Source organism: Mytilus californianus, unplaced genomic scaffold, assembly GCF_021869535.1.
Source record: "Mytilus californianus isolate M0D057914Y unplaced genomic scaffold, xbMytCali1.0.p SCAF_6, whole genome shotgun sequence".
Classification (NCBI taxonomy): Eukaryota; Metazoa; Mollusca; class Bivalvia; order Mytilida; family Mytilidae; genus Mytilus; species Mytilus californianus.
Genome location: NW_026262712.1, coordinates 100,702,826 through 100,724,915, shown reverse-complemented (window position 1 = coordinate 100,724,915; position 22,090 = coordinate 100,702,826). Strand labels below are relative to the sequence as shown.

The following is a 22,090-nucleotide window of genomic DNA, read 5'->3' as shown; positions in this document are numbered from 1 at the left end:
AACTCCGCCACATTCTGTTTGTATGTGACTGTCGCAAGTCAGGAACCTATAATTCAGTGGTTGTAGTTTGTTGCTATGTTACATATATGTTTTTCGTTTATTTGTACATTAATTAGGCGTTAAGTTTTCTTGTTTGAATTGTTTAACATTTGTCATTTTGGGGCCTTTTAAAGCCGACTATGCGGTTTGGGCTTTGCTCATTGTTGAAGGCCGTACGGTGACCTATAGTTGTTAATTTCTGTGTAATTTGATCTCTTGTGAAGAGTTGTAACATTGTCAATCATACTATATCTTTTTTATATATAAACAATTAGTTGAATTAATCTGAAATATTGGACCTCATAAAACAAATTAAAACTCCTTTCAATGTTCATGTGGTTGCCTACTGATACATCCAAACATGTCAACGATTCATTGATTAATACATTTAAATATGAAAACAGCTAGTTCGTCTCATTGATGACGTTAAAACAGTATTAAGTGTTGTTTTATTTTGTTTTGCAAAAATGCAAGAATTCTGAAAAAGAACGTGTTTAAAAGTTACCAGCACGAGTCAGTTTATTTTGTACTCAAGCATTTCTATTCATACGACATCTTCTTATATCTATTGTTTTACATTTGATAAAACATTGGCACGGACGAAGGCCATATGTCGGTCCAAATATTATTGATATTTACTGTTTTGTCGATTTTATAGACTTCAATAACATGTGTGTGTGTGTGTGTTTTACAAACTTTTGATTTATTTCTTTAATTTCATTGCAGATAGTGAGATATTTGACAAAGAGGTAGTATCATTACTCATTAAAAATGGGGCTGAAATCAACAAGATAAATGATTTAGGAGAAACTGCCTTGATTCGCTATATCAAAAGAGGAAGACAACACGCTTTGGAAAAGAATGTTTTGTTCTTAATTGAAGTTGGTGCTGATCCAAAAACTAGTGTAAAAGATTGTAATTCAGCGTTAATAGAGGCTTTATCTCTGAATCTATTTAACATATCCATTTGCCTTCTGAAAGCTAATTCCGATGTTAACCACGTTGGAGCAAATGGCACAACTGCTCTTCAAGTTATACTTAGAAAAGGTATTTCAAAAAGTGAAATAGCAACAATAATCAACCTTTTGTTGTCTGTTGTATGTTCATTGAAAAAAAAAAAAATGGATAATCGTTACTTAATAAAAAATAATAGGATAAAAGAATAATTTTAATTATACCTGCTCACTTTTATTGAAGCAATCTTTTTTACAAAGTACTTTTATATTAGTTGTTCTAATCATTGATTTAAATTTACAAATTTGTCAAATTTTATCTGCGTACAATTTCCTTTCTGTTTTACATTTATATGCAATCGTTTAATGGATTGTCTATATGAATTATATGAAATGATATTTATAAAACATACAAAAAAATAAACAAACAAATTCAGCACAAGTATAAACAGGATCAAAGAATTGCGAACGATCAATTTTCTTAAAATGCATCTAACGTTTCTATTTGATACCTACCCTGAAATACTGCCACACAATTAATATATTGTAGGTAGGCACAATTTCATTGGAGAAGATTAATAACGACAATGTATGAGCTAACATTATCTAGATTTGTAATTTGCTTCAAACGAGGAGCATTCTGCTAAAATCAACAAGGTCTTACTGATGAGACTTGTGTAGACGAAACTCGCGTCTGGCGTATCAAATTATAAGCCTGGTAACTTTGATAACTAATTATAAACTCAATTCTTTTCTTCAAATAAGAATATTACTGGAATGTGTTGTCCTCTTAACGGTTTGTGTTTATTGCACGATTAGATGGTCCGCGTATTTGTAAATTATCTTTGTAACGTTAAGTTATTTTTTCGTAAATTTGAGGGTAAATATTTATTTGCCTATGTTTATATTTCCTCCGGTATTATATTTTTATGCAAGTTAGTGATTTTAATTTTCATGGTGCACACAAATGTAGATGTCTTTATGACCCTTAACTCATTTTGGAACTCCTAAAGGTGTCTTCCACCCATCACACACTTTTACTTGCTCTGGTATCCGATTGTGTGTCATTTAATTTTATTATTTCTTTTGAAGTATAAATCAAGTCAATGATGATTTCTTCCGATTAATATAGTTTGATCTGAACATGCTGAATTCGTAATTTCTAAATGCCATACCCGGATTCTTTTTTTATTCCGTTTTTTAATGGAATTGTGCTTAGTTATAATGGCCATTATAGCGTTTTTTGCTATCAATCCAGGTAATCAAACTGAAAACTTAAAAGAAGGCCATTAAAACAACAAATACCTTCATTTATAATAAATTAACTTCAGATAGTTGCTACTTAAAACTTCTTTATACTACAGTTAAAACTACAGAGGTAAAATGCTCTGAAGAGAAAGACGTGGCAGACAGAGAATTCACTTTTCCAGTCACGACTGATGTAGAAAGAGTAAAACAAATCCGAAGCGTAGGTAAGACATTTCAAAGTTGCTTTGATTTTCAAGCTGTATCAAAGCTACAAAAAATAGAGGGGTTATATAACCAATATATAAGATATGACGAATAAATTGTTTAAAAACTGAATTGGAACGTTTCAAATCATCTAAAATAGTTTTGTTCAGACAATTAAAAGACAATGCTAAGTAACATAAACTTGACACGCTTCTGATATTACCAAGAAATTTCTGAATAGGTAACCTTCAATCAAAGAATGTTTGTTTGTTTTTTGGTGTTTTAACTCCACTTTTAAGCACCGCATTTAGACTATTTCGTGGCGGCCAGTTTTTATTGGTGGAGGAAGCCGGAGTGCCCGAAGAAAACAACCGACCTTCGATAGGAAAACTGCCAATTTTAGTCAATTAAGATTGGAGTCGAGTGCACCCACAAGAGCGAGGTTCGAACTCACAACCTCAGTTTTGACTGGCTAGCGATTACAGTAGTAACTACTAAGACCAAAGTCAGGAATATGAAACTTGTTGTCCACTCGTTTGATGTGTTTGAGCTTATGATTTAGGCATTCGAGAATGGACTTTCCGTTTCAAATGTTCCTTGGTAGATTTTATTTCACTTTTCACATATTACAGTATTTAATTGACAAAAAGCAAACCTCTGATTAGATTTAATGTGTTGATTGATGGGTAAGGTGTTTCTATATACTTTTTGTATTATTTATGAGCAATGACAGGTGTCAAAGGTTAAATGGTAACCAATAAAACTTTACTGTGCTTTTTATGAATTAAATATGTCAATCTTATAGTGGCGTGAATACTATCTCTCATATTCAGATAATTAACTCATGCTGCAGATATGCTTGTTTATGATTAGTTGCAGTGAGATATACATCAAAGTTTACAGACCCGAGAATCATTTTTGTAGAATTCGTTCTTGAGGGGGTATATGCAAAAGTTAATTAGATATATATAAATCTGCATTCAATCATCGCATGGGACGCGTAGTTTTATATGACAAAAACGTTATGATAAATGGATGAAAAGGAAACATTTTAAAAACCAATCATAAAGGTAATACTATTTTTAATTCCTAACAACTGAAAAAAATATCAGGTAAGTTATTGGTTGTTGATTGCGGTAGGTCCACAGACAATATGTGAAGCATGCGCAAACATGAGAATAGACCTTTGTAATATAGCAAAAACATAACTAACCATCAAGTGGCATATTCATATCTTTTTAATTTTAATTCCGACACGATAAATACAGGTGAACAACCAAAATGACAGAAGAAATTTCTCATTTGCATTACCATTTGTAACATTTTCCAATTCCTTACTAGCTAATCAAAGGAGGTGGATATAGACAGTGCATTAACAACTTCTGAGATTGAAGTAAGAGCGCTGGTTTTAAGTTCCTCACATTATTTACTTTTCTTATGAGAATTGGTTAGCGGTGGTATTCTATAGTGTTCTAACTACAAATTTATTCAGTTAATGCATAGTTCTAAACATAACAGAAGTTTACGAACTCGGAGAACAAAGGACAAATTATCATTCATGTTACAATAACATCCATGTCATGTGGTCTCTTGTGGACTTTGGTCCCTTTGGCAATCACACCACATTATTGTTATACTTTATTTATTTAAAATCGACATTCCTAAAGTGTGTTTAAAATCGGCAGGCAAGAACGTTACTTAACAACATTAACTGTATACAAAATTTGTTAAAAGATAACCTTTTTAAATTGAGTTGGAAATTTAAAAAATAAGGATGATATTATTATGACTTTTTTATTTTTAGTTTATACTTTTATTACTCTACTTCTGAGTGCTGGAGCAGACGTCAATTTCGTATCAAAAGATGGGGAATCACCATTATATATTCTGCTTAAGCTACATGACACAGGATTGGTTAATGTGATTCTTCGACTTTTCATTGAGAAGGAAGCAGATCCAAATAAGGGCCTCGAGGTGCCGTTGATTTTAGCTGCTGAACTAAATAGACAGAAGGCATTGAAAATGTTACTGGACGCCGGTGCAACGGTTGATAAATTGAATCAACACGGTGAAACAGCACTTATCACGTCTCTACGCGCTTTTAGTAAAAGTCTCGACGGTTTGTACTAGCAAGTTACATTATTTTTTTTCATATACGATCTTTATCTATAATCGTTTATTATACTGGAAATATAGTTATCACATAAAATCATGATACAAAACGTACTAGAAATTTCGTTATGATAGAGCGTGAACTACTTACTAATTGATTTTTCGACAATGATTATGTGCTAATACAGAGTCGCCAGTTTCAAAAAGTGAAATAACAAAAATACCAATCTCCAAGGATATTCAAAACGCAAAGTCCTTTATCAAATGACAAAATTAAAAGCTCAAACACATCAAACGAATATAAACGACTGTCATATTCCTGACTTAGTACATACATTTCTTTATGTATGAAATGGTGGATTAAACCTGGTTTAATAGCTAGCTAAACCTGTCACTTAAGTGACAGCCGCGTATAATTCCATCATATTGACAACAATGTGAGAGTTAAACAAACAGACATAACTGATAAAATGTAAAACAATTGGGGTACAGCATTCATATATGCATCATTCATTGTATTAAAATCTTATTCACTATAAAAACTAATATATGCAAATGATATTCAAAGTATTTGAAGCGGTATAAATAGACTTATACAAATATAAAGATGACTGCTGTTTGTTGACGTAAACGTAAATAATATTTTTAATAAAATGGTTATCAAAGTTATCAAATTAAGTATGGCATGTTAAGTTTGCTGGCATTTTAATTTTAATTTGCTGAACATTTTGGTGCTTAAACGATTCTTAATTTTTTTTAAATTGCTTACGATGATATCCCTTATACTCTACATATGTCCAACGGAGACAAGAACCATTAAGGTTGCATTTCTGTCAATACAGACAATGCAATTTCCAATAGGAACTCCTAATACGGTAACAACTGTGTCACTTTTATCATGAAGTATCCTAGATTAACAAATTTATATGCACCACTTGTTTTTTTTTAATTGGTTAAAACATAGGGCAGTGCGGCATATTTTCAACGTGTATATGCCTCGAACTTCTAAAAGTTTAGTTTTATACTAAAATTCTGAACTATTCCTCCCTTAACATTAGGTCTTCTTCAGAATTTAATTTGACCGATATCCATTTGTTTTATACTGGTAAAATTCCCAGGTTGGAGGTGGATACAGACAGTAAGCTTCCCATGTTGTGTCTCTAAGAGATGAAACATAGAGATAATATCTGGGAACAAGTACGTCAACAGATCTAGAACAAACTATCTATGAATATTACATATCTTCAAAAATAGGCGTGATTTGTGAAACAGCTGTATTTACAATGTGCAACCTAAGCGAACATTTATTCAAAAAGAGAAATCTTGAAATATATTTTTTTCTTACACACATGCTTAATTATCAGAATCATAGTCTAAAAATGTCACTACATGTATTCTTACTTTTCTTTTACAGTACCTATACCCCCACCCCTGTTTCAATTTTTAAAGAAATGGAAAACAAGACTTTAAATATTGTCAGTTTACCCTATGTGCATGTTTTCAGACATGAAATGCCAAAAAAAAAAAAAACGTTTGAAACTACTCTGATATTGAATTAAGAAGCATTTCAAAATACTATTTATGTAAAGTTTAATATATTTAAAATCATTCAAACATTCAAGACTATATAAAGTATCCAATCCTACCTGTGTCTCTTCTCCACATTTTACTGTATGTCTTTATCTATAGAAGTTCACAATTTCTACCTCAAATTTTTAATTGTGAGTAATCTTGTCACAACAGTATTATATCCAACCATATTCCTTAAATGTTTTGGCAAATATATAAACTAGAAATGTTTATTTAAACAAATCCATATTTGCATAAATTGCGTGTATGAAGTTACCAGCTTGATATATAAATGCATTTAAATGTTTCATAGAACTAAGTGCTTATATTTGCTTTTTTGCATAATATAAAAGAAGGTTGTTATTTTCCATACGACAGACCCTTTTAACAATAAAATCACAGCCTTTGTCGGTTGTTTTATCTGTTTTAATACCCAGGGGTTTGGGATTTATCTTTGTTTTTCGCCACTTGCGTCTCAAATTTGCTAAATAATTCTCCTGTTTCTGTGAATAAGGAATATTTAGTTTAGTTTTGTGATAAAAAAACACTAGTGTTAGTTTAATAGAGGTATGTTTGCCTCTCTAGTTTGTATTGATAATGCCGTAATCACAAGAAAGCACAGCAAGGTGTTACGGTATATTTTATATAATCGCATATAATAAGAGGAAAACACTTATTGATTTGTGAGGTCATCAACACACAGGTCATAATTAAAAGAAAATTAACTGATGTTTCTGTCTAGATATTTCTTTTAAATACTACATGTGGTTTGCCTCCTACTGAGAGATCACTACTGATTTATAGAAAAATAGCTCTAAGAGCAAGTGGTTTTCAAATCTATTATCAATAACCTTAACTGCAATAAGAGTTTTCTTAAATGTTTAATGTTTTTATAAATTGAAAGTATAATGAGAAGAAGGTTACTGTTAATTTTGAAGTCAATATCTCAAATGGCATTGTAATAGTTACTAAAAATAGACAAAATTTGTACAGTTCTTCCAAGTGCTAAATCAGGTTCTATATATGGGGTTGCACATTTATTTGGAAATAAGATCACATACAATGATATTTTAAGATGAATTATATGGAACTGCAACATTATTACATATGCGATAACATATAATTAGAGGGAGCGCCAATTGTCCTTACTGAAATAGATTAGTGCGAGATAATATTACTTTCCACGGGTATGTGAGCTTACTAATATGGTTATTATCAACATACAATTTGATGAGGTATAATGTAGTAACATTTGTCCATAAAGTTATAAGGTTTCTGCGAAATGTGTCAAACTTTAGATAATCATTTTGCTATACCCATGTCAACTCTTACAAATTTTGGTTTCGTTAATATGGATATAGGTTCGAGATTAAAGTTGTATCACTAACGTTAACAGGGTTCTATTTTCAGTTAAAAACATCGGAACAGTCAAAATACTTCTTGAATCTGGAGCTTCGTTTTATTTGAAAGATACACGCGGAAATATTCCTCTTTCATTGCCGTTTATGTCGGGAACGCATGCGTTGAATATCAACCCTAAATGTGATGTTATCATAATGATGATGCTTTCAACATTACTTGAAAAAGGTGCATGCCCTAATAAGCAGCCAGATGGTGAAGATTCTTCCCTGATGTTAGCAGCTGAGAATTGTCTTCCGGAATGTGTCAAACTGCTTCTAAAATCCGGTGCTCATTCAGATCATATAGGGAAGGACGGAAAAACAGCTTTACATAAATGTATCTCAGCAACAGGTTTGAGTAGTATAATAGGCTTTGCTCATCTTTTTCTAAAACCCTCAATTAAGAGGTCATATCACGATTACTGTGTATGTTGATAAATAAGGTGCCTTCAAATGAACATGTTTTTAACAAATCAGTATTCTGAAATAATTTCCATGTAAGAAGTAGTTAAAAGGTTTTATTATGTTTTTTTCAATAACAGTTTTACTTAATTTGATTTAAGCAGTCGATAACTTCAACAATTGATCAAATCAACTAAATATTCATTGACAACAACAACATGTAAACTACCGAAAAGTTGTATAATTGCACATGACATACTACCCACTAAGTCGAAAGTCTTTATAAATTTTTTTATCTTGCTTAATTTTTTGTCAAATGCTTTACAGGATTTCTTCCATGTAGAACCAGTCGTTACAGAACAACAGGCAAGCATAGTTCTAGATCTGGTATGTAAAATATAATTGATGTTGCTTGTCTTGAACATTGAAGAGATCAGCATAAAACAGGTGGAAGATTCATTATCATGGTCAATCTATACAATACTGAAATCTAGCTTCCCAAAGATTGACCTCGAGTTGATAAATATTGCAAATCACGGCTTAGTATGGTCGAATCTATTTATTAAAATTTATTTGTTGTCAAGAATAAATAGTTTTTTTAACGCGAAGGGTTGGGGGTGAGGGGGGTGAGGTGGGTCCAATCCTCTTATGATAGTAGTGAGCAATCCAGTACCCCACCTTTATATATATTTTAAAAAACAAAAATGCATTCCCTCAAAATGACAAACAAAATATACCTATAGCTATCATGATTCCTCAATTTTGATTGTGATATCAATATTTTTGTCAGTTATTTGATGCATTTAATGGCGTGTGTTAAAAAAAATCGAAATCTGATACTTTTGACACAATCAGCAACCTTGTAAGATATTTCTACCTTGACATTATCATATATCATGAAGCTAGAAAAAGTAACTGATTTCAGCGACTCATTCCAACCACTCATTACATATCAAAGATTAATACAGAAAACGAAAGTCAAACAATACGAACCCGATCAAAAATCGTATTTTAAATCAGTCTTTGTAAAATGTCGTCATTCAGACCATTTAATTTGGTCATGTATTAGAAAATCATGAATTGACTGGTGCCGATGATTTCAAAACTTTTTGCAATAGAAAAAACACTGAAATTGAAAAATAAGATAAGCTTTGAAATACCATATTAACTGAAAAACACTCATTTATTCAAATTGCATATACTGATGATGTTGCTTTAAAAGTAGAAAGAAAAATACCCGTTAGAATTACGCCGATCATATCTTTATTTTTTAGAGGTTGGATCTCTTTGTCATTTTCGAGGGATAATAAGTTACAAAAAATGAGAAATAAGAGAAGTAGATGTCAATTAAACCCGTTTTGAATTTGACTGTATTCATTATTAGCTTAACTCAAAACATTATGACATTTATTTATTTATCTAGGTACAATGTTGGAAATGGAAAATTTCGTAAATTTGGAGGATAAAAAAAGGACCGACAAAAATAGACTAAAAATACTAGAATTGCTTTTATCACATCGCGCGCGTGTAAACGTTGACGAGGAGGGACACGATTCACCTTTACTGCTTGCCATACAATATGAAGATATTGAAGCAATTAAAGCACTACTCAAAGCAGGGTCAAACCTTTTTCACAGAGGAGTGGATAGGCTTAATGCATTCGAAAGATGTCTAAAGTCAGGTGATTATATGTAACTAATGTGAAAGTAATACTAAAGTTATAATTTATTTATTAAACTACAGATTTATTTGTGAAGATTTACGACTTACAAAAAAAATTATTCATTCTCAGTGGTTCTTTTATTTTGTGCACTTTATTCTGCTTACAAATTTCAAAATGTGAAGTTTAATGTGGTATGCAATTATGCTTTAACGTTGTTTCCTCTTATAACTGATGTGTTTCCCTAAGTTTTGGTTTGTGACCCGGATTTGTTTCCGTTGAATCGATTTATGACTATTGAACAGCGATATACTTCTATTGCCTTTATTATTAACTTATTGCCATGATATACAATTGAATTAGATACAATGAAACAGTTACAACTAAATTATGAAAAGACAAATATATGTAGCAGATAGCTCGAACTGGTTCTGAAGTATTACATTTAATTTAGTGATAAATAAATTTTACACCAACTCTCAAAAATGTTTTATAAAAACTAAATTTTTCAAATCACAAAAAGATTTACCTCACTGGTTCCAGCCTTCAGGATAATCACTAACTCTTGATCATATAGTTTGCCTGGTATTGCTTTTTTTCTTAATCAGTCGACACCTTTGATTATGTCTGCCAGATCAGCATCGGTTAAACATGTGTGGACAAGTTGATTTATGTACAATGTATCTATATGATAATATTCCCAACTTTGTACTCCAATTATGTCTATATTTCACCCAGATATTATAATAACCTAACTATATTGAACACATTTGGTATTATAGTATTATATGGTTCAGTGAATCCAAATACTCCATGTAGAATATTTGATTTTTACTCACTACTGGCTATTGGACAAGCTACTGATCTGAATAGTTATTTTTATCTGGTTCCTGCTAGTGGGACATCTTATTTTAACTAATATATATAAACTGTAATTTTTATCTATATTGTCAATGCGAAATAAGTTAGACAAGAAAGAGCATGAGCCGTAGCGATCAGTATAAGGTATTTATCATTTCAAGGTTTTTCAAATTTATCTATGGTTGAAAGTTTTTGTCTTAATGTTGTATTCAGTTTCATTGACTTTGCGAAATGTATTTTATACTTTAAATTTTCTTATTCACCTGTAATTAACTTTCAATGTTGATATCAGATCTGTCGTTGCCTTCTTTGTATAGTATAAAAAAAAAAATTGAAACGTTCCGCATTCAAGGTATCCTAAGCCTTATTCCACCTGGTCACACATGTTTCGTATATATAGCTTTGATTTAATATCAATATTAATTATAGTCAGGTTTCAAATTGTGTGTTTTTTTTTCACACAGCTATTATATACGACAGGTAAAAAAAAACTATTATAAATTTGGAATTAGTATGTGACCGTTGCTGGAATCATAGATCTGTAGTTTTGAATTAATCTAGGATGTATTAGCTTTACTAATTGTTGAATGCCGTATGGTGACCTATAGTTGTTAATTCCTGTTTCATTTGATCTCTTGTTGACAGTAGTGTCATTGACAGATATACCACATCTTTTTTGCATTTTCAACTATTTCCGCAGCCTGAAGTTAAAGTGTGCCAACTCCCGTTTTCTAATGCATGAGCTTTTAATTATAATGAAGATCATCATGTAATTTATATTGTGTTTGAGTTTTCTATTCAAAAGGAACAAAAAAGGCAGCTGTCATACAATAATGAAATGTCATATTAAAAAATTATGCTTATGTGATGATTCAAGAATTATTTAATACATATGTACAAGTTTATTTTCTTATATACATTAGGATACAGTGGTGGTTTGACGATATTTGACATTTTACTCGAGCATCAAACACCAGAGAAAGATAGTATTGACAGCTTGTTTCATCTGTTATGGGAATACGTGAAAGGAAGGGAATTATTTAGAAAGCCTCTTCTTGAAGGCGTTTGTGTGAAGTTATTGTCGACAGATATAGAAATAACGGTTGATTTAGGCACGTCGAATGAGGATTCTCCGCTCATCTATTTTTGTCAGTTACAATGTTTGGAAGTTGTAAAGATGTTACTTGCAAGAAAAGCTGATGTTAATCATATTGGAACTGGTGGGAAAACTGTCCTACACACTTTGATAGATATGACAAGTAATACAATATACAGAAATATAATAGAAAATATTAAATTAAATATGTAACTGCTGTTTGATCTAGTACATGTTATTTGCATTTTGAATTTCACGGCACCAAACAGAGTTTATTAGTAGGCTTTATTCAATTCTTAAGACCTACTTGCACATACTTTATAAGGACATGCAGTCATTTACGTATGTATCACATTTACAATGAATGTTTGAATGTCATAAACTTCAAGACATTTACCAGTTTAGAAATCATTTGTGCTATTAACATTATCTTGATGAATAATGTAGACGTTTCCAACCTTGTCGACTGTCAAAAATTAAATTCGATTCATGGCTAGGACAACAATATATGGTTAAATTAAATAAAATAATAATAATAAAAAAAATATATGGTAAGTGAGTTGTTTTTAGGATATTACTAGAGACCGGATAATATAAACCAACTTTAGGTCACAGTACAGACTTCAACAATGAACACTACATATACCGTAGAGTAAGGATGACAAAGCTTTAAGGGCATACGATACAGTTATAGGGGAGTTAATGACGTTGCTAACGTAAAATGTTATTTTCGCGACGTCAAACTGTGACATTTCGAGAAAAGATGCATTTTTCGAATGATTTTTATCATTCAATTTGATTTAACTTGAAAACGAGTTCATGGACCCCTCTTTTTTAAAATTATAAATTTATATGATACTTATATAAAACAGAAATTACAAATAATTTAACAAAAAACAGCTTGTGTTTATATTTTAAAACAAAAAAGTTATGTGTTATTGTCGAAAGGAAAATACGTCCACAAATCCAAATTTTGAGCAAATATCTGAAATTTCAACCTCATTTTAATAAAAAAGTAGCACATGCATGTATATTTTTTATTACATATTTGATTCAATCAGGTAAAAAATAGCCGTTAAGCAAATTATCATCCAAAATTTTATTATGGGATCAAAATTGTATCGTATGCCCTTAAGCATACATTTTACAAAAAGTAACAATTTAGCTTAGCTAAAATAACAAACGAAAACAAATATGACAGACAGCATTCAACAACAACGATTGAATAACATCCTCCTGATTTAAAAACAATGTTCTTTGTTTTATGCATATTCACTATGTATTATACATTTAAAATAAAGTCTTAATGTCACTGATATCTTTATTTTACAGACAAAGATGCGTCTGATTTTCAGCAAATGGTGGAAATGATTTTTTGCGCAAAACCAAATTTTGATATAAAAGATGAGTGTGACAAATCACCAATAGAAGAATCTGCCTACAAATATCATCACCAATATTTTCATAATTTTTCAGACCTCACAAATGTTGGTGTGTTAGTACAACATTTATTAGACGCTGGAGCTAGTCTTCCCTCCAGTGACCTAGACAAACTTTTGAAAAAGGCTGCAGAAAATGGTGACTTTAGGACAATGGAAAGTGTTTGTCGTCACGGAGCAAATAAAGACATGACAGACAAAAATGAGAACATGATATTACACATATGCTGGTCAAAGAGTGAGTATTTTATTTAAAATCATGTGTCAAAATTTCGACTATGCTTGATAAGCATGCATGATGAACAGACAAACAACCATTTTGGCATTTTGTTTTGTTTTCTAACATTTGTCATCTGGTTTGTTTGTGGGGTTCATGTTGATCAGTCTTTTTTTATGTTGTTTTTTGTAGACGGTTGTTTATCTTTTGATGTTTTTCCTTTTTTGCAATAATGTGTCAGTTTATTTTCGACTTGTGAGTTTGAATGTCCCTTTGATCTCTTCAGTCTCTCATTTAGGAGACTTAAGGTTTTAGTACGCATTTGTTTCTTCTACTTCAAATCCATAGATAATGCAATTTATTTAATAATAAGAAATTTAACTTATGTATGTAGTCCTAGATACATGATTATCCCATCAGTTGTTATTAGGTTTGAACAGTCTTTCCGTAACTGCGAGTATTCTTGGATCTGTATTTACTGTTCATTTTTTTGCGTGTTTTTAGTGAGTTGTTTATTTGTTTTGTATCGATCTAATAATTTTAGATCTTTTTAACTGAATTTTATAGTTTGTTGTTGAATTTTTCTGTTATACACATGTACCACGTAACCAGGATAGGAAAGGGTTTAGTGCCTGCAATAATGTTTCACTATTTTACCCCACCACAATCTGTATGTGACTGTCCCAAGTTCGGAATATGTAATGTAGTGGTTGCCATTTGCTGCTGTATATCATAATTGTTTTTCGTTTATTGTTTTGTACACAAATCATACCTTTAGTTTTCTTGTTTTTATTAATTTACATTTGTCAGTTTGGGTGGCTTTTAAAGCTTGCTATACGGTATGGGTTTTGTTATTTTTAAACGACGTACTGTGGTTTATAGTTGCTAACATTCTACATCATTTGGTCTCTGGTGGAGAGTTGTTTCATTGGCAATCATATCACATCATCTTATTTTTATGTTAGTTAACCATAATGTATTTTTTGTTATCTGCTTTTACTTATACCAATCGATATTTAAAATGGGACCTAAAATGAGCGACTGAAAGTTGAGCAAAACCCATCCTTTTGCTTATATTCCAAGTCAAAAACTACTGCAGTGCTTGGTTGATTTTTATGACAGATCTTCGATAGGATAATATCTTTATAGTTTTTGATAAGACCAGGCACAATTTACAGCTTGACAAATTTATAAACACGTGTACATGTTTGATCATCGTATTTAATTGCTTGATGTCTTCCATTTTTATGTGTACTTGTGGAATACTGTTTTATTCTTGTAGACTCATGACTCATAAAATCTTTGGCGACCTATTTGTAAAATCTACATATTCTGTGTGATTAAACTTAAAACAAAATTGAGTTTTTGTTTTGAAAGCAACTTTGAGAACTATTGGCTAAAAAGGTGTGGTCATTTATTATTTGAGGAGGGAGCTCAGGTGCAACCAAACTTAAGACATGAAACCTTGCTATCTTAGTCAAACAATGCCGGAATCAACACATCTGCCAAGTGCGAGGTTCAAACTCACAACTTCAGTCAGTTGACTTGATAGGAATTCATATAATGTACCACTAGACCACCAAGACGATTGGTATATTAACAATGCTTAACTAATGTGTACCTCTACTGTAAGAAGACGCGTGTATAGAGTTTTGTCATTCATTTGACAGGACTTCTTATTTGATTTATTTGGTAATATACTAATTTGTATATTTTAGCATTAGATGGAGCACTGCAATTTCTCGAATACTACAAGGCAGAAGATGGATCTCTCATCAAAATCAATAAGGACGGTAATTCACCATTGCTTGTATTATTGAATGAACAAAGAGATAAAAGTGAGAAAATAGAGACTCAAACTGCCAATATAGCAGCATATTTTATGAAAAATACTAATACTAAGATTTTAGATAAATATGGAAATTCACCATTGCATGTGGCTGTGGAAGCTGGTATGGTCAAAACAGTAGAGGCTCTACTCGCATCTGGTGCAATTGCTAGTAAGCAAAATCTAAAAGGTCGCACAGCCCTTCATGTATGCTTAGAAAAACGTAAGTTCTTCTTAAAATGTTAGTTCATTCTTCCCTTTTCTCTGTTTAGTGTCAACCGTCTTAATGAAGAACAGGGACAGAGAAATACTAGATATACGTGGTTGTATGCGTACTCCTCGTCAAGAGACTACTTTCACGCATAAAATTTTGCTAGATTGTAATAAAATTCATATCAAATGTTTATATCAGCAATGATCAGAAGAGGTCGAAAATTAAATCAATGCCAACCAAGGAGTAATAATGCCTCTTGTAAATATTAATTATATGAAACAGTGGATTTTTAGCGATCTCAAGCCTACATTTCATATCAGATATTTATAATCGGACTAATAGAAATTCAGCGCTGATCAATTACTTTTAAAGGAAGAACGTTTTTTGGTAAATGTAAATTCAAATGAAATGGTATTGGAGTGCTGTCAACCCTTCGTTTTTTGTCAGATGAGTATGAACTGTATTTTAAGGTTTATTTATGGAATGTCTAGAACTCGAAAATCCGTGCCGCTCAAGTATTTTAAGGAGTGACTTCCCTTTGAAATGCAAATTATTTGAAAAATTGCATGTATTCAATTTTATGCATACATTTTGTAGTTAGTAATCAAAAGTTTAACACAACTTAAACTGAGTAGCCAAATAGTACAACAACTTGATGTGTTTGAAATTTAAGTTGTTAATTGGTGCGAAAGATGACAGATATATGTGCAATACATTTTTTCAAAAAAAAAACTATAAAAAAAACACACACATATAGGTCCGAATTTTGTTATACCTAATCAATTAAAATAGGGCGGAAGACATCAAATGGACATTCAAAATTCATAATCATAAAAAAATCGACAACGTTATGAAAAAACCCTAGATAAACAACGAAACACCAGATTACAGTCTACAAAACTTCGCAGAAAAAAATAAAGACTACGCAAGACGAACCCTATCAAAAAATTTGGAATGATCTCCGTGCTACGGAAAAGTAGGCATATTCTGCTCCCCGAGTTGCACCTGTTGTGTTGCTCATGGTAAGAACATATGGCCACAATTGTCAGTCGACTCCTTATAGGGGTGTAACACTTCAATTAGGAAACACACCTAATCATTTTTACTATAGTAGATAAATTTAGTCTATACAGCAAAAATAAACTGTAAACTAAGAGGTACAACTTAGAAAATTACCGAGAATCGACTCATGTTGCCATGCTATGACAAATTTGTCAATTTACTGTTTTGGCTATGTTCTTCAAACTAAAATAGTCCGATGAAATTAGCAAAAACAATTAAGCAAACAAAGGTTACAAAATGTCAACATAACTGATATTTTCGATTAAATACTTATAAAGGCTAAATCCCTGTAAAAAATGAGTTTTATCTGTTTATTTTTAAGCTGTTTTATTTAAACCATAAAATTTAAAGGTAGAAATAAACCTTTTCCTGCCAAAATGATGAGCAAGATTACATCTTCAATTGAGTCAAATAACTGAAAAATTGTCAATCGAATCCTTACAGCAGAATTTTTCATTCAGTGCTATATAGTTATTTCATTCAACTAATCAGCAAATTAGATTTACAGATAGTTAAGTGGTTCTAGACTAAACCTGGTCACAATATTACTCATTTGTGAAGGATGGTTGCCTCCGTTGCTTACGATTTTAATGCTGTTTAGTTTACAGGTGAATGATTCTGGTTCCTGGAAGCCTTTAACTGAGTTAGTTTGGAAGATCACTCTTTTCGAATTACAAAAAATAAAACCCATTCATCTGTCACTTTTTTTAAATTTTATTTCAGCGAAATCAAATATAGTAGAAGTTGTATCAAAGATTATGGAAAGTGAAAACCCATCAGTTGAACTTGAAGTATCAGGTAAAACACCTCTTTACTTAGCGACAAATCTTTACGAACGTTACTACATGTACGACTACAACTGTACAAAAGAGATGATGAAACAGCAGTCGCGAGTTGTTGAGGTATTAATTCAACATGGCGCTAATCCAAACAGTCATAACCGTAGTAATATTCCATTGCTATCAGCTGTAAAAGCAGGCGATATTGACACTGTGTCTCTTCTTTTGGAAACGGGAGCTCTGGCTGATGTTACTGATGAAAAAGGACAATCAGCAATCCATGTACTTTTCAGTGAAATGCCACACATCTCTAAAGGTTTGTTGTAAATATACAAAGAATATGTCTAGTCGGCTTATTCGTACTTTATATGTGCCAATTCTATATAATGCAAAACTTGTACTACCGTGTATACGTAAATCGCTTTAAATGCACGTATTGTCATGCCGGATTTAGTGTCCTCGACGAAGGCTTCTAATCAGGACATGAAATGACAATTACCAAGTCATTCTATTATTCATTAATTTTTCTGAAAAAAATAAGTGTGTCATCCAGGGAAGGATGTTGGTTAGCACATATTTTGGTAGAATATGAAAACAGAAATGTTGGGAAACTTTAATGACACAGTAACCCAGAGATACAAAAACCCTTTAAAATATTATTTTTTTTACATTTCGTATGTACAACTGATGATAGCGGTTTATATGTAAAATTAAAAGTCTGAAAATAAATTGATTTCAACAGCTACACGTGAAAAGCACTTGACTTTATAATAACGTTTCATCAAAATCAAATCAATCATGTATCGTTGGTTTGGTGTATTTGTCAACTCTTCAGTGATTCAATTCAGAAATTAACATACGCAGGTTATTATAAACTTTGAAACATGTTATAATATTATCCTTAAAGAAAAATAGCTTTTTAGAACCCATCATACAATTTATGGTTGGTCAGTAATTTTTGAAATTTTGCGATTGGTTTTCCAGTTTCTTTTCAATTTGTGATCTTTGCTCTTTCTGTTTGAATTTTCCTCTTCTCTAAATGATAATAAGACAGTAGGAAGTTCATCATAAAGACAAAACAAAAAAAACATTTACCGTAAATTTAGAATTTTTTTTTAGCTTAATCATTTTCCCGCACTGTTCTGTTAAAGGAACTTAACGTTTTTACGTTCTGTTAAAGGAACTTAACGTTTTTGCAGGAAACTACATTTTTACTATGCTTTGAGCAGAAGCAGACACTAAACATTGTTTCGCGTAACCTTTTGTTATTTTTTTCAATAAACGGGCAGTTCTTTTGTTGTTGTTTTGATCTATGCCTGATATAATGATACAATTTACTCGCGTTAACATTAATGACATTTTACACAAAGCGCACGTAACGTCGTCCAGAACAGAATACGAAGGCGCTTAGTTTGAACCAAATTAGTGACAATTTAGAACATTGAACAGATATATATGTACATGATGTATAGATAGCGAAATTACCAATAATAATATATTATGACAATCATCATAAAAAAAGAAGATGTGGTATAATTTTCAATGAGACAACTCTCTATCAGAGATCAATATAATGGAATATGTTGTCTGTTCTCTCACAAGCGATAACCCTAACTGTTCACTAATAGTCTAACAGTAACCACTGAAATAATGTGTAGTCCACATTTCTGTTAAAACACACAACAGTCTATTAACATTGCTGAGAAAATTTTGAAAATCCGTTTTGGTTTATATTTAACGATTTGACTTCAACCGTTTAACCGGCGAACTATAAGTTTCTATAAGCAATATTTTTGTAACTTAAGATTTTATTCATTTTATCTGTTTTAATCTGCACAAAAAATTTAATCATGCAATATGAGAAATTCAAATTATTTTTTCAGAACCCGTTTTTAATTTAAATTCTTTTGGCTATTAATATTGATATGTAAGTATTAAACATTTCTGATTTATCATGACTGTCTGAATGGCAGCCATACTACATCTTGTCAATTACATATATCTAAAGCTGATTGGTTTATTTACTCACATATCATTAAAAACGTATATGTGCCATGCATAGAAAAGCGGATTTCTTTTACAGTAGAATTGGAACTAATATTCATAAGGAGTTGATTCGGCAAAACAGCATCATTTAAGGATTGATTATCTTAACGTTTTCGATTGTTTTGAATGTTCCTCTGGTATCTTGCCCCCCTCTTTTAGTACATTATATTTGCAGATGCTGAAATGGTATTGTTGCAACTTCTTATTGATAATGGAATAAGTGTAAATGCCACTGACGATGACGGAAAATCTGCATTGATTGTTGCTGTAGAGCGTTATGAAGATCGAAAGTTCAGACAACGATTTGTATCGCGCAAATCGAATCCTTCTTTTACAAATAATATAATCAACGAATTGCTTCGTCATGGAGCTGATGTCAAAGCAGTGGACAAGAGAGATCGAACTGCACTTAACATATTTTGTCAAAAAGGTATATTGTTTTAATTTTACAACTCTTTTAGATTATTTAATGGAATATTTCCTGAATTAAGTTTGAAACATAACTACATATAGAATGTGAATAGGAAGCACAATATGTCGTACCAAGAGCAAAAACCAAGGAATTATGAGTATATTTAACTCGTGAGGAAGAGATACTTAAATTCTCGTCAAACTGCACTTTCACATTTTTCTGATACATTTTTTTTCGTATTACATAGAAATTGTCTTTTAACAAATCTTGTTGTTTAATATATGTTGAAGTTATAACAACTCTTCATTTGTACAGCCTACAAAAATATATTACATTTGGAAATTGGATATGCAAATTATTGATGCAAGTCATTAGTTTCTCTAATTTTGATGCTATTATCTTACTTAATGATAATTGTATCCGTTTGTTTTGTTGATCTTTATTGAACAGTAAAGTTTCACATGCTTTTCCTTGTGTTTTTGTCTGATATCGGCAAACTACCGATGCCTTAGATTTATGTCTAAAAGAGAGTTCGATGATAAGGGACATTCAAACTCATAAGTAAGACATATTGATAACGCAAGAAAACAAAAAAACGACGAAAAAACAAACAATAAATTACACAACAAAAGTATAAGCAACAGGAATCCCAGTAAAGCATTGGTGATAACGTAAAAGAATTTTCAGAACTATTGATATTAAGGCAACATCTTTTATGAAAACAGTCTGGAGTAATTTACATTTATCCAACATTTAGATCTATTCCTTCCTACGGAAAAGCTATCAGAGAAGTAGAGTGCGGGAATTCGAAGACATTAATTCAAATGCAGTAGATATCTGAAGATTTTGAATAAATCAATTATTTGCTTTTATAAAAGAAAGACCATGTCCAGTAAAACGTTCAAGTATTAAATGAACTTTCTTTATACCAAAAAATTTAATTGTAATATCATCGAAGGAGTATCATAAAAAGTAAAATCACAAAAATACTGAACTCATATGACTTTTATCAATGCTTTTATTGTTGGATGCACTTTTATAGCTAGATCATCTCAATTTTAATGGTGATAATCATACAAGCATGTACTACATTATATTATTTTTGTATCCTTATTTTATGTGAAATAAACAAACAGAGGTAATTAGCAATCGGACTCAAATGTTACAGTATCTTGTTAATTGATAATTATTTATGTTTTCGATATTTGTCTATGAAGGGTCTACGATAGAAATCGGAAGAAGTCTTCTCAAAGCAGGGGCTGATCCATCAGTAGGAAATTGTTTACAGTCAGTTTTAGATAACCGCGAGTTGCGCGAAAATCCGGAATTATTTATGGAGCTTCTTAAAAATGGGGCTAACCCAAATATGTATTCTGGAGGTGGTTCCAATCTTATTGATGCTACTAAAAAGGGAACGAAGCCATTAGTAGAGGAATTGTTGAGATATGGTGCTGACGTCAATTTTGTAGACTATGAAGCAAAAGGTGCTCTCCACTATGCATGTGCATGTGAAATAGGTATTTTTTTCATAATATACACGATAAGCAGAAACAACAAACTATGACAAAAAAGTAAGAACATATTCTTAAAATATTGAGATTCATATTTTTTTAAAAACTAGGTACAGTCGGGACATATATGTAATCAAATTCGTTTTAACGTTATGCTGCTTGGGATTTGTATTTACATGCATTATTCTGAAAACAAAATAAGTTTATTCCTATGAGCCTTTAAATTATTAAGTGAATGCTTATGATCTTTAATTTAATGAATACAAGGAGAGGTTTCGTATATATTCAAAGTCTTCACCAAACGACGAAAATAACCGGTAACAACAAAATGTTTTCAATAATATCATGTAAACTTTCAGTCTTCGGGTGAGAAATGAATCGGAATAGATTTGCAAGATTATAGCTATGTCTTCGATGACCACCTAGAACAGTAGTACAGCAGAACAACACATGAACATATTCTGTACAAAACAATAAATAAAAGCAAACTTGACAAACAGCAACAAACGACAAAAACCCAACGACATGTTCCTGATTCTGGAAAGGCACATATAGTATGAGGCTGGGTTAAACATGCTTGCGGGCGCCCCCTTGTGACAGTGATATAACAGCACAACATAACAAACGTTAAAAATACATTGGAAAGAGCTTATTTCCTTGATTTTGTATTTACATTGTGTCTTAGATAAAATTTATTCGTTCCGTTTATGTTCACTTGTGTTAATATGTCTTTTGATTGAGTTAAGACATTTCAATTGATATTGTATAGTGTGTCTTTTTATGTGATGCAATACTATTGTTTTATATTTTTCATACATCGCAGGATATTTTACTAATGTCTGATAAGATGGCTCTGAATCATATTCCATTCAATTTGTTCTTGCAACCTTTTTAATATATACAAAACGGGCATATCAAGCGCACTTGAAGTTGCTGATTCCTTCATAGCAATGGAGTCCATTGGAAACGAGCAGACTTTTTGTTGTTTTTATTTTCGTTTTTACATTTTTTTTCACTGTTTGACTTATTTGTTCAGAT

The 22,090-nt window shown here is 31.4% G+C and overlaps 1 protein-coding gene across 2 annotated transcripts in view; it reads left to right on the top strand.

Moving 5' to 3' along the window:
* Positions 1-22,090, top strand: part of LOC127704231 (uncharacterized) — a 51,901-nt gene that overhangs the window by 14,731 nt on the left and 15,080 nt on the right. For both annotated transcript variants that reach the window (XM_052208185.1, XM_052208184.1), the window contains exons 9-20: positions 766-1,086; positions 2,357-2,464; positions 4,249-4,563; positions 7,536-7,877; positions 8,255-8,314; positions 9,351-9,608; positions 11,372-11,707; positions 12,877-13,221; positions 14,919-15,251; positions 17,028-17,399; positions 19,305-19,559; positions 20,759-21,058. In XM_052208185.1, the coding sequence (XP_052064145.1) occupies positions 766-1,086; positions 2,357-2,464; positions 4,249-4,563; positions 7,536-7,877; positions 8,255-8,314; positions 9,351-9,608; positions 11,372-11,707; positions 12,877-13,221; positions 14,919-15,251; positions 17,028-17,399; positions 19,305-19,559; positions 20,759-21,058 (3,345 nt within the window). The remainder of the gene's footprint in view (positions 1-765; positions 1,087-2,356; positions 2,465-4,248; positions 4,564-7,535; positions 7,878-8,254; positions 8,315-9,350; positions 9,609-11,371; positions 11,708-12,876; positions 13,222-14,918; positions 15,252-17,027; positions 17,400-19,304; positions 19,560-20,758; positions 21,059-22,090) is intronic.